At 30.9% G+C, this 14482-nt stretch overlaps 2 protein-coding genes across 2 annotated transcripts in view; both read left to right on the top strand.

Annotated features, from left to right (window-relative positions):
• LOC134684342 (leucine-rich repeat-containing protein 15-like) overlaps nt 1–9986 on the top strand; it is a 36646-nt gene extending 26660 nt beyond the window's left edge. The window contains exons 11-18 of the mRNA XM_063543630.1: nt 17–88; nt 1488–1640; nt 3474–3551; nt 3996–4130; nt 4758–4907; nt 5628–5780; nt 7525–7590; nt 9917–9986. Coding sequence (XP_063399700.1) covers nt 17–88; nt 1488–1640; nt 3474–3551; nt 3996–4130; nt 4758–4907; nt 5628–5780; nt 7525–7590; nt 9917–9986 — 877 coding nt within the window. The remainder of the gene's footprint in view (nt 1–16; nt 89–1487; nt 1641–3473; nt 3552–3995; nt 4131–4757; nt 4908–5627; nt 5781–7524; nt 7591–9916) is intronic.
• Nucleotides 9987–11993: 2007 nt separating this feature from the next.
• LOC134684341 (uncharacterized) overlaps nt 11994–14482 on the top strand; it is a 32828-nt gene continuing 30339 nt past the window's right edge. The window contains exons 1-3 of the mRNA XM_063543629.1: nt 11994–12133; nt 13064–13207; nt 13620–13769. Of these exons, the coding sequence (XP_063399699.1) occupies nt 11994–12133; nt 13064–13207; nt 13620–13769 (434 nt within the window). The remainder of the gene's footprint in view (nt 12134–13063; nt 13208–13619; nt 13770–14482) is intronic.

Genomic DNA, 14482 nt, shown 5'->3' with positions numbered 1-14482 from the left:
ATTAATTGTTTTTCAGAGAACTGCATGGTAACAGTATATCACAGATACCCAAAGGTGTATTTGAAGATCTGAAAGAACTGATACATTTGTAAGTTATTGTCTTTATCAGGCACATCTGAATCAAATATTTATGTTAATTTTGTCAAATATTTTGTTAGATATTTTATCAATTACTATTTAATTTTCATCTTAAAATATCTCAAATGTTTAGAGGACTATGCAACTGAAGCTGTGTTACTCACAGTGGCATTCAGAAGTAAATGAGGGATATGCCTTAAATTTCAGAAGAATTAAGTTATGTCCCTAAAGCTGGGGTCACACATTCACAATTTTTACTGCCGTCCTTGACAGGACCCTCCTGATTAAAATTTATTAAAAGTCTGATCAAGATCCTATGAATCGTGGATGGAAATTCAAACTTTTATTAAAATTTGTAAAAACAAAAAGTTAATCACGACAACAATCAGATATTGTTCAGGAAGCGTTGATATTCAACTGTTTCCAAGCTAATTTATCCTGATAATCCCGTTCTAAATCCCCTTCTCATCCGATTTGTATCTTTCACCAGGTAAAATACGACCAAGTCTGTCACGACTGCGTCCCAATTCTACCGATTGTAATCCAACAGAGATCAGATAGTGTCAAGACAGTGAACCGAGGCTGACGGAAGTTATCCGTTCGAAAACTGTCGGCATACTCAGAATTATTAGGTACTGTCTGAACGTAATCCAATCATGGTCCGCTCTATCGCATTGCAAATGGCTTTGTCTGGTCTCAGTCGTATTATTTTCTGTAATTGTCGGGACTCTGACATGGGTATCATTGACGAATTAAGAATTAATAACAGAACTGTTTCGGAACGGTTTCGGCAAAATGGATCGCAATCGACAAGATCTGGATGCAATCTGGACTCAATCGGCAGAAAAACAGCAATGAAAAACTTCTCCAGATCATTCCCGTTCCACAGGAACCCGTCCCGAATACACAGAACATTGTTAGGAATTCCATCTGATACAACAGAATCTGTCACGACATAGGCACGATTGTAATCCGACTAGACAAAATCGGCTGAGTTTCACAGAATGTTACGGGACGCACATTACTGTCGGGGTGCTTTGCCGAACTATTTGGACCCTTCCTGACCAATGGGAATCTGTTATGAACTATAACGACTGCGTTCAGACAATAATAGGACATTCCAGATAATTGAGGATACTAATCAGACTTTTTCACTTTTTGTGTCGTATTGCTGTCTGATCTCAAACGGGAGCAATAACCGGCAAAGTGTGAACCCTGCATTCATGACAGTTGTACTTATATGGCTTTTATAATTTTATGTAGTCAGAAATTTTTCTTGGAATTGACTGTGCATAAAAACTACAATAAACTTTATGATTATATTGTAGAATATTTCTGAAAAGGTATGGACAGTTTCTATAAGATATTTTGGGGGCAAATTTTATAACATTGAAAAATTATGCTTCTAGGGACCTTCATCACAACAAATTGGAGAAGTTGACCTCTGAATCCTTTATTGACCTTGAAAAGTTGATTGAGTTCAGACTCCACAGTCAGAGTCCAGCAATGACCACCATTTTATTTGATTCTATGATCAACATTGGTAAAGCTTTGAAATATCTGTAAGTATTTAAAAAGCTGAGTCATGGCAATTAACTTCAGAATTTTTCATTGAAAATATTGACTAGAATTATTCACTAAAAGGACTATGATGTGTTAAGATTGCAAACCAGAGATACCTATAGACAAGAGGAAATATACAGTCATTAGTTTTTCAAAGTGAACATACACACAACCATGATACTTTATATAATATTACTGCCAACTTTCACGATTTAGGCGTGTACTACACGATTTTGACCCTTTGTTAAGATGGCACGATCGTGTTCCTGAAAAACCCTCTAAAACACGATTTGGTGAAAATCTACACGAAAAATTTTGTTGTTCCCGATTTTGAACTGTGTTCAATGGAGGACAATCATGTTCAGCCAATCAAATTGCATGTTTCTCATGATCAAATTAATCAGCCAATCAAAAACGTTTTCTCTCAAGATTATTTTAACATGCTAGATATTGAACTTGTGTTGTATTCCTCTGTTTGTTGGTCAGAAATGTAAAATCGTGAACATGGCAAATGATTTTTTAACTGCAAGGAGGTTCTTACACAGAATAAGAATAAAATCATGTCTGATTGACAAACTTCAATGATGCAGTACTACCATGAAGATAATAAATAGTAGTTTATTCACTAATTTATTGACATTACACTTGCTGTAACAGAATTTTATTTATGAATTCAATTAAATTACCAAATCATTTAAAGTATAATGTACTATTCATTATATTTCACATGGAACCCCCCCTCCCAACATCAAGGGGTCATTTTACTCTTGAAAAAAATACAATAGAAAAATGTAGATTTATTAACTTAAAAATGGGAAATTCTGACATTATATTTGGAACAGCTTTTCTAAATGAAGGGTCCAATTATTTTAAATTATTAAGAATATATAAGGCCAAGAACATATCAAACTTCTTGGACATGTGTTGACCATATAATACCAGATAGATCATAAGATGTACATGTATAGTCCTTTGGGAAAAGTTTCTTCAAATAATATGAATGTGTGCTCATTTGTACTTAAATAGTGGTTTTTAATGTTCTAACATTGAGGGGGTATCCCTAGGTGTTGTTCCCAACATGATAAAGGTTCTTCTTTGTGTATAATTTTAAATTTGAAAAGTAAACAACTATTTAGTATCCTTACACATGAAAATAATTCCTGGTCTTACAGCTACATGTTCATATTTTCTGCTGATATAATAAATAGAATCATGCAAATAAACTTAAGAAAAAGACATGTAAGCTCATCTTACAAATATGACACTTTTTCTAGACCACAAAACAGCACGCGCAAAATGATCGTCGCAAAGAATTGTAACCTTTGAAATTGTTGTCGCGCGCTAAAACCCCCATGGGCATTTTCAAAAGTTGGAAGGTATGAATATAACTTAATATGTTAGTAGTTAAGATGTGTCTTTTAGTGATCATTGTGATCCAGGTGGCCAAGTAGACTTAGTAATTCATTACCTGTATCAACAGTCTGTTAATACTAAGGTGGTGAGTTCAAACCATGCTGGCCACTGAAGTGGCTTTAAACAACAACAATCAATTAATCAACTTGTCATCAAAACAATATAGTTTAGAGTACTTCGTGAATTTTGAAATCTTCAAAAGTATATTTATCCTTATATGTATAAATACTTTTCTAGGTTGTTGGGTTGCTGTCTTATTGACATATTAAAAAAAGCATTCGTTTAGACTTCAAATTTTTCTTCTCAGTTTCTTGAAAATTTGAAGTAAAAGGATATTGCTTTATTTCAAAATATTTATTTGTTAAAAATGTAATCACATGTATGACTTATTCATATGTAAATAATGAAATATATTACAGATTTATAAGTCAAAATGGACTAACACATTTACCACACCAAGTTTTTATGGAAGCCAACTTTACAGAACTCATAGAACTGTAAGTTTTTGTTTATACTTTGTAAATTGGTAGAAAATTTTGGAAGTTTTTAACTCAATAAAACACATTTTTCATGATTTTTTATACATGCACAATAGAATATCTTTTTTTTTTTTTATTATGATTTTTTATACATGTACAATAGAATATCTTTTTTTTTATTATGATTTTTTATAAATGTACAATAGAATATCTATTTTTTTTTTTATTATGAGTTTTTATACATGTACAATAGAATATCTTTTTTTTTTATTATGATTTTTTATACATGTACAATAGAATATCTTTTTTTTTTTATTATGATTTTTTATACATGTACAATAGAATATCTTTTTTTTTTTTATTATGATTTTTTATAAATGTACAATAGAATATCTATTTTTTTTTTATTATGATTTTTTATACATGTACAATAGAATATCTTTTTTTTTTATTATTTTATAGATATGCAGACAATAATTTGATTAAAAATGTAACAGAGCTTGGGGAAAGTGGTTATGGTATCAAACTAAGACCAACTTATCTTAGGAAGAAAAAACAACTGGTAGCCTTTTCCACCACTCCTAATATTGTGAAATTGTAAGTTTTTAGATAATGAGAGATTGTGTAAACTCTTTCAAACTTTCAATATATTATATACCCTTCAACACTTAATTAACTTTGAGAATTTTCATTTATTAAGAGTAGATACTTATAAACTATAGTCGCTGTCAGCTGAAATTTGTAGTGGTTATTGGTAAAAATAATCTAAATTATCATTCATGTTAGCTTGTGATATAATTTTTCACGTTCAATTTATAAATCGCCATAAGAAAAACCGCTTCTGACCTTCCTTTTACGTGATTGCACTGTAATAATCCTGACCTTCACATTTTCCAAAATGTTTTTCATTGTACTTCCACCATCTTTGTTTCTATGAGGATCCTTTATTTACATATGACAATGGTCACTTTCGGAGTTTCAGGTGATATTCTTGTCATTGATGTGATAAAGTTTCCCACGCTGAATGTAAATTTTCTGAACTTGAATTCCACGGCAACAGTTCGGGTAAATACAATGGCTGATTCCACCATTCTAAATCGTCTCGGAAAATGTGAAGATCAGGAATAAATAGAGATTTTTTTTAAATTAAACTAAATTAGATTTTTTCTTGCTATTTCTTATGTTATCCTATGAGAAATAATTTAAACTATATTTTCCATACAGGTATTTACACAACAATTTGATAGAGATGGTAAACAATACAGATTTCTGTGAACTTCAGGTCTTACAATTGTTAAATCTGAGAGGCAATCGACTGAATGAGACACATATTCAGGAGGATGGATTCAAATGTTTACCTGTATTAAATTATCTGTGAGTTCAAGTTCAAAGTTCAAAAGCTTTTTTTATAGACTAAGTCAGTATATATAACAGAAACCATATTTTTTTTAAAGCTCTATTGAGCCTTTATATTTTCTTATTACCAAAAAAACGTTTAAAACTTGCACATTTTAAAACAAAGCAAGCATGCTACAAATACAAGAGCTTACACAAAGCATATCATAAAATTAAAACATACATATAAAATATAATTGACAAAAAGTTAAATATGTTATACTTTGCAGAAGTATTAAAACTACATTGAGCAAATAATATAGAGAATATAAAGCACTTTAAAAAGTTGTTTACATATTTGAGATGCGCATTGGAAAGATATAGATATTCTTATATCTCATTCATAATAATAAAAGTATGGATTTTAGTACAGAAAAAAGAAGGTTTTAATTGTGGGGAAAAGAAAATAAAACAAAATACATTGGACAATACACAACAGAAACAAATCAGAAGCATGCATAAGGAAAATTTTCAGGTTTTCAGACCATTTTTTGGCGCAACCAAATGATTGATTGATTGATTGTTGGTTGCTGTATGTCGCATTAGCACAACACAACCAAATGATATCTGTTGGCTAAAATATATTAATGTTTTCATTGAAATCAGTTAGTTTCTATACAAAAACTAGCAGATATAACTGAAACTCCTCTATTAATGCATTTACCTGAGACCTTAAAGAATTATTTCTATATTTTACAGAGACCTTGGTAGTAACCATAACATGCAGTATGTACCAGTTGCCCTGACAACACATGAGAAATTGCCTTCCATTCAGACTTTGTACTTAGATAGTAACATGATATCTGTCCTACCATCAGAGACTTTTACTAATGTTTCTACACTTGTCAGTTTGTAAGTTTTTAGGTTCAGTGTGTGATATTTTTATGAACAGGAAAAGTGGATTATTAATACACAGCATGTTGACATGCATCATTACACATGCATGACCTTTTATCAACAGCTTTATACTAAGAATTGTCGCTCCTTTATTGTTGATCGATAATACAACTGCATGAAGCAGGCACAAATTAACAAATTTAAAGTATTATCTTAACATTGATAATTTTTATGAGTTTAAATCTTTGGATATGGATATTTATGACAATGTTGTTAAACCTGTGAAAAAATAGATAACTTTTTTTTAATAGCTGAATTCCCTAGGATGATATTTACCCGTGATACACTGCAGAACTTGTGAACATCCCAGCGATAAAATATATAGGGATCAGCTGTAGACGTGTTTAATACTTGCAAACCATGTTTTGGTGATGGTATTTATTGTGATTCCCTGTAGACTTTTGTAGGATTTGTCCAGCACACTCAGGCGAAGGAATCATTTCTTTCAGAAATGCTCTGCTTTAAACTTTGTACTTGTTTGTATATTTGTGACTATTGGCAATATGGAAAATGACAGTGAAGGCAAAGAGGATTTTCCACTTAATGTCAAGCTGGTACATCTGATGTGGTTATCCACAATGAATCTAAATCTAAATTCATCTTCAGAATTTATTAGACTTGGTTTCGATTCCATTTGAAGTGATTTCAATGATTGAAAAAAACAATATGCCCACGTTTAGCATTCCACTTGGACAGCAAAAAGTTTTGATACAAACAGTTGGAAAGACTTAAGGTACAAAAATCAACCCAAAAAAAACGATTTGTTTTGGCCCAAGATTACATTAAGAATGTTTATATCATTGAAAAAGCTCAAAATTATCTCCCTTTGGTTCAAAAATGACATTTTTTGGCATAAAAATTGAAATATCTTTTTTAACACATTGGTGACCTATTTGTTTTATTATTTTTTTCAAATAAGCTGTACATAAAACTAAATAATTGTAAAATTTATGTGATTATTGTAATTAGGTTATTTTTTGATTTCGATCTTGCCTATATTTCTGCTATTTGTTCAACAGAAAAAAAGGACATTAACAAAAATGTATGCTTTTTTCGGAGGCAAATTGTGAGCTTAAATGAATGGTGACCCAATATTTTTATTTTGTTTTTCTATTAGATATAGGATAAAGTTAATTAATAGAAAAAAATTGGCAAAATCCTATATTAGAAAAAAAAGTTGATTTATACCCGCGAACCCCCTTAAGGACGATTGCGCTGAAGCAAGAATTATGGCTGACACACACTCATGTAAAAATAAAAATGAGACGACACAGAGAACTTCAGCTCTGATCCAAAGTACTAGTGGCGCTGGTAACCAAAATGACAATGTAGATAACCAGGATATTCATTTATACCTTATAGAGGTTATTAAGATCCAGCAATAATTTCAGCTTGCTACCATTGTAATCCTCTCTTGTGGTACTTTGTGATCTTAAACATGTGCTAGTATGAATTTAATTAAGGTTCATAATAAAAACTGTTCATTTCTAAAAGGAAATGAAATGCTCAAATTATAACTGTCCGCACATGAGTGCATTATTTTATGATAAACATCTTTATTTTCTTTGCCAAGAGTTTTTTCTTGTTGTTAAATTAAAAAAATTAACAACTCCCAAAAATAAAGCTTTGGGATGAAGATATTAAAACCATGTGAACATTTTTAATATGAAAAACAATGACTTCTTTTTTTCTTCATTAGATATCTTCAGAGTAATAGGATCATAGCTGTTGAAAACAACACGTTTCCTGAACAACTGAGAACATTGTAAGATTTATAGCATTCTGCTTTATATATGTATAACAACCATGATAATTACGGTACTTTAGAGCTAGAAAACAGTTTGTTTCTGCCTTCCTTTATTGCTAAGTATCTCCTTTTATCCATGTGCTACGATGTATTTCCTTTGTAAATAGTTGACTTTTGTGCAACAATTGTCATACTTGTTAACTTTCCCTCATTAAGAGGGAACTTGCATTTATTATAACTGACCCAACACATATTTCCATGAGGTCAAAATATTCTTCATCAAACAAAATTTCAATCTAATTTCTTATTTACAAAATGTTGTTTTTTATTGTCAAATCTATGTCCAGTCTCAAATCTGTGTCAATTTTTCATCTCTATTTCCAAATAACTGTTAAGTTTCTCCACTGTTCAAACAATATATTTTTTCACTTTTGAAAAATCATTTCATTTCTTGAGTTTTTCAAATTTCTTTTAAGGCAGGAATGGTAAAAATTGTGCAATTTATAAACATTGGTTGATAATGAGAATTGCAGGATATGTATAGGTGGTTAAAAAAGTCATATCATTTGACCATTTTGTGTTTCATTCCCAACACTGCATAGCTATAGATTTCTGATGGTATGTGACTTTTGTGTGGCAAAACTAATTGTCTTGTATCTGAAGTATTGGGTAAATTTCCTGACTTTAGAACAGAAAAGAACATAGATTTGAGACTGTAAATAGATTTGACTTTACATATATATTGCTGTTTATAATGAAAAAGGTCCCTTTTATTTCACACATTTGTTTGTTTTTTCTCAATTAAAATAAAAATATGAAAAGTGATAATGAAGAATTCCAAAATAAGATTGTCAGCAAAATTACCCTCTAAAAATGTTTTTTTTGGTAGAGACAAGTAGTTAACAGGTATGAATAATGTGTATTTGATTGTTAGAATATTTCCTGTAGGCTAGAACAGTGTCAAATGAGAGCTAGAACAGTGTCAAATGAGAGTAAAGCATAATGTTGATGTGTCTTAGTTTTCAGCATTTAAATTTTCTTGGTTAATGTTTTGCATTGGATGTGTAGTTGCTATCAGATATTTATCAAGTTTTATGATTAGAAGAACCTCATTATTGATAATGAAAAATGTGAGAATAAGGAGTTTCTTCTTTTTATTTTACAAAAAAGAGGTTCTGAATGTGAAACCTGTGATCATGTAGTGTTTTTTAAGGAATTTGTTGTAGTCCATCCTATAACTATACTTAACTTGCAAATACATTATCAGAGAAAATTATTTTTTCGGGAAAATTCCTCAGTCAAACAAAGAACATGTTTCATATATAAAGAAAAGATGAATATGTGATGGATCACTTGAAAGTTGGCCTATTGATTATCTGAATTACATGAAGAGACAATGTTGACCCCAGTAATTTTTATAATAAAAACTATAAAGCCTCTCTAGATGATAAAATTATCTTTTTGATCTGTGTACCATGGTTTTAGGCTCTTGACCATTTAAACAATCTTTCTTCTCCCATTCAATAATTAATTTTCTTTGCAGGGGACCTGAGTTTGCTCTTGGCATTTGGTGTTTTTATTTAGTTGCTTAATGTTTAGGATTGTACATTATGTTTTGTTTTATATCCCTTGTCATGCTTGTCTTGTAGAGACTAGTGCATTATGTCCAGTGTTGTCAAACTTTCAATCTCATCGGCAACTATTACAAGTGTGAGCATGTAACCATTTGTATATGTGTTCTTGTGGTTAGTGTGCTTCCTTGAGTGTAGGAGGTTATTAGTTCCTTACCTGGCATGGTCAAATCAAGGACTTGAAAATTGTTTTTTGGTGACTTTCAAAAAGCATGCAATTTATAAAGTTTATAGTTGGCTAGACTAGTTGGATGGTTGCCAGAATAATGTGTCTGGGTATTGTGACATCTTCTTGGGGACGTTGGGAACTGTTAAGTTAAAAATCACCCAATTAATATATAAAAGAAATGACTTGCATCTTTCCAGGTTGTCAAAAGGATTCCTTGTAAACACATAAAAAATAGATTACCCTTTAGTTTATGATTGAAAAGCTGCTAGAGACCTTACTATTTACAATATATCTCATTTCCAAAGCATGTGCTTCAATACTGCATATGTATGTAGAATGGCTAGTGTATGTAAATGTATATTCAAAAGGTGTTATTTTTGTTCAAATATTCAAATATGGCACAAAATTTTATATTTTCATCTAGACTTTTGCCAAAGCAACAAAAATGACACCAACATTGGAATATTCTTGGTTACAGCATACCATGGTGGTAGTAAATGTGCTTCTATTATTTGTATAATATTTGATGATGTTATTTTTTTAGGTACCTTTATAATAATAGAATAGTAGCTGTAGAAGATGGTGCTTTTCCTTATGAAGTAAATACAATGTAAGAGGATAAGAGATAGATCATATATCTCTGTTGAGCTACAACCCTGAAAATCATTTGATGGTAGCAAATGAGAGATATTACATTACTTTGTAATTTGTTTGAACCCTTTGGCTTAGCTTACTGGTCTATTAGTATCTGCTTGCCAATGAACAGCATGTAAAGGAACAGATTGTGAACCATTTTGCACATAGTGATACAAGCACACCCCACTTGTTTGCATTTAAAATGAATTGAACTTTTACACTAGCATAGTTCAAGACCAAAGGATTGTGTTGATGATGCTGAATTGACTGTGGTGCTCCAACCCTAATTTGTTCTCTTTAAATGAAGGGAGATAGCAAAATATGTATGAAAATATACTGTAACCTGCCTTAATCTTTCATAACTAATGCTAGCTTTATTTAAATTAATTAATAAAGTAACATGGCATTAATTTTTAATTTACAACCCGTTAGTGTACAAAGGGAAGCAACTTTAGTTGTTCTACGTAGGGGTAAAATTGGCAGGTTGATGGTGCAAAATCAGCAGGTGCCATATCAGCAGATGAGTGATCTAGACCCGTCTCGCCTTGTCAGACACCTGAGTATTCCAACATCCTGTTTTAATTGACACATTTTTCTGGTCCCAAAATATACCTATCCTTGCAGAAAAAACCTGAGCATTCCTACACCCTGCCTTATCTGACATTGTTTTCCAGTCCCCCAGTGTGTCAGATAACACAGGTTTACACTAATTCTTATTCATTTAAGGAGGCTCGAGGGTATAAAAATTTCAGAAAAAAATTAAACATTTGTTTTTCAATACAAATTTTATTTGTTACCCTTTGTAGTTGTTACTTTATCATATGGTACAAAAATCATTCAAAACAATCAATTCGTGTTGGCCCCAGATGACTTTTAAAATGTATACATCATTGAAAAAGTTCCAAATTATCTCCCTTTGGTGAAAAAATGCCATTTTTTGGCTTTAAAATTGAAATATCTTTTTCAACTCATCGGTGACCTATATTTTTTAATACAATTTCCATATAAGCAGTACTTTAACTAAATTATTGTAAAATTTGAGCGATTTCTGTAATAAATTTCTTTATTTTATTTCGATATTAACTTTATTTCTCCTATTACTTCATCAGAAAAAACCCATTTTTACAAAAATGTATGCTTCTTTCGAAGGCAGATTGTGAGTGCAAATGAACGGTGACCCCACTTTTTTATTTTATTTTTCTATTAACTTTAAGATAAAGTTCATTTATAGAAAAATATAGAGAAATCCCATATAAATGATTTAGACCCGCGAACCCCCTTAATTGATAAATTCCTCAGCAATTTAACCTTAATTAGCAGCTGTTTAGATGAATGATAATCTGTCCTTTCACAGGGTCTAAAAGGGAAAAAGGGGAAAATTTTTAAAACCAGAAACTAAAAATTAACTTTGACATATCATAATTGTTTCAAAGATTTTAAAAACAACTTGCTTACACCCACCACACATCTTTCCCCCTTGGAACTTCACTCTTGTTAATAAGTGTGATTTTTAATGCAGAAGGCATATATATCAAATTTTCACACGAACATCATTAAAACGATCTGAATACATAAGGACGATATGAGCTAAATGTTTTTTTTTATTACAATAATTTGTTTATGACAGTGCTTAATTTTTGAAAAGTGTATCAATGCAATTTTGTTTCATGCAGTAATCTATCATACAAGAAATTTTGATATATATTGAATAAGTGATATTTCTCAAAACAATTTGGTATTTCAGCATATCTATTTGAATGTGTAATAAATTTTAAGTTTGTAGTAAAGGGTTGCCTCCAAATCTAGTTGACCAATTAGTTTCCCTTTATATGTTCAATAGCTAATAATAACTTTATGGTTCACTTAACAATCTATGAATATTTAATGCATTAAATACTTATTCAGAAATTTAAGATGCAAAAATTAAAAAAAATATGACATTATGATAAAACTCATGAAGATTATTTGTTTACCTTTACAGATATATGTCGAATAATGATTTTAGATTTATACATGAGCATCAGTTCTCATACTTGTCTCAACTGAGGTCATTAGATTTAAGCAACAATGCCATAGACTATATTCCAGATGATGCCTTTATCAATGCTGCCAGTTTAGCATATCTGTAAGTTTAATTATCATACAAAAGTATCTTTCTTGTAGCCACAGTACATTTGATTTAACATGGTTGTCAAATATCTTATGATGTTTTTGAGTACAAATGGAAGACTTTATTGATAGAAGAAGACTATTCTTTTACCTCAATTCATGTTTCAATTTAAGTACCTAAACTAATGTAACTTTTTAAAACTCATCTATTACCTTAGATTAGCCTGTTTTTACTATAGATGTTGGGATGCATACCACTAAACATTGACCTTTGACATTATATCTTAACTCCATGTCATATTTAAAAAAAAAATTAAAAATTTAAGCTTCAAAATCTTTCAAATCTTTTGATATTTGGCTTGTTGGTATAAGACCTGAAGATGGTGTACGGTATTCTGCATTTCTCTTAGTCAATTACACCGAAGTACAGGTCAACTAAAGATGGTCTATTATACAGTGTTCAAGTCAATTTGATAGGGCAAACCTCACCATGACTCATTTCTTGCAAAATGTTTTTTTGTTTTTTTGGTCCTTATTGCTCTTTAGCTTTCTACTTTATTTGGCCTTTTTAATATCTGTTGGTTCAAGCATCACTGATGAGTCTTTTGTAGACGAAACCTGCTTCTGGCGCAAATATAAAATTTCAATCCTGGTGTTTTTGATGAGTTAATTTCTCAGTTCACTGATCGACATATAGTGTAATATAAAGAAAGATCATTTTCTAAATTGCTTTAAAATATACATGTATATTTGGTTATTTATATTGTATTATTATCTGTAATGACTCTTTGTATTAAAGTCTGACGTGAAACGTTTTGACTTTCTGCATCAATATTGTATCCAAACCATTTATCCACCTGCATAAGTCATTCTGATGTAAAATACATACATATTTTAAAATATGTGTATTAGATTATTCACATTTTTCTCAAATATTTAATTGCAGACAACTTTCAAGCAACAAAATAACACATATAAAGAAAATACACTTTGAGAGTTGCCCCTTGACATCTGGTTTGTATCTATCTAACAATGAGATCGGATGGATAGAAGATGGATCGTTGAATCATGTCACATCTTCTGGAACATTGTAAGTAGAATTTTAAGTCAAATTTCATTGATCATCATGTCTTTAATTTATGATTCATTGAATGTTAATAAAATTTTGATATACTTCATAGTAGAAATTAAGCATTTGCCATAATGATTTATATCATAGTCGGTTTATATTTTGTGGATAGGATTCCTTGTATTGAATTCAGCTAGACAGAAGGAAGCCATGTACATGTAAAACCTGTATTTTTAAGAAGGTATACACTTTCTTTTGGACTTACCTTTTGTTGGAGTGTTTCAGAAATTGACATTGGATTTTGTTGTTATCTTCAGAAAAATTGATATGGTTAAGTTTGCTATAACCTTAAAGCTTGAGTTTTTGGTCTGAATTAAATCAATTGATTGTAGTTGACTTTTAAGAGGAATTGCTTGTGTTGTTTTTATTTCAGCGATTTCTCCAGCAACAGATTGTACAAGTTGCCAATGAACGGAACCTTCCATGACTTGTCACTGTCAAGTACCAATGGTTTAAGGCTTGAAAACAACAGAATATCTGTCATACGACCAGACACATTTAAGGATGTTAGCTGCTATACACTGTAAGTAGTTTTATGTAATTAAACAGATGTAAAATTGAGAATGGAAATGGGGAATGTATCAAAGAGACAACAACCCTACCATAGAAAAAATAACAGCAGAAGGTCACCAACAGGTCTTCAATGTAAAGAGAAATTCTCGCACCATGAGGCGTCCTTCAGCTTGCCCCTAAACAAATAGTTCAGTGATCATGAACGCCATACTTATTTCCAAATTGTACACAAGAAACTAAAATTAAATAATACAAGACTAACAAAGACCAGGCTCCTGACTTATTAAATGAGATAGAGGTTAACAACTATAGGTCACCATATGGTCTTCAACAATGAGCAAAACCAATACCACATAGTCATCTATTAAATGCCTGAAAGTGACAAATGTAAATCAATTCAAACAACTAAAAAAACTGTAGGTGTGCCTGATTTATGTACAGAACAATGAACAAAAAAACAAATATGATATAAAGCAAAAAAACACAATTACTGAATTTCAGGCTCCTGACTTAAGATTGGCTCATACTGAATGAGGCAGGTTCAACATGTTTGCTGGCGCCCATCCCCTAACTTGGGAGAATTGTGTAACAGCACAACATAAAAATAACTATAAAAAGCAGTTGAAAAGGGATTAAATTATCATATCATTACAAATCAGAAAAAAACAATTACTAGTAACAAAAATACTTACCAGATGTTTATACATCCCACAACAAATAGAT

This window comes from Mytilus trossulus, chromosome 9 (assembly GCF_036588685.1).
Source record: "Mytilus trossulus isolate FHL-02 chromosome 9, PNRI_Mtr1.1.1.hap1, whole genome shotgun sequence".
NCBI classification, from domain to species: Eukaryota; Metazoa; Mollusca; class Bivalvia; order Mytilida; family Mytilidae; genus Mytilus; species Mytilus trossulus.
Note: the sequence above shows the minus strand (reverse complement) of the source record. Positions and strands in the feature narration are given on the sequence as shown.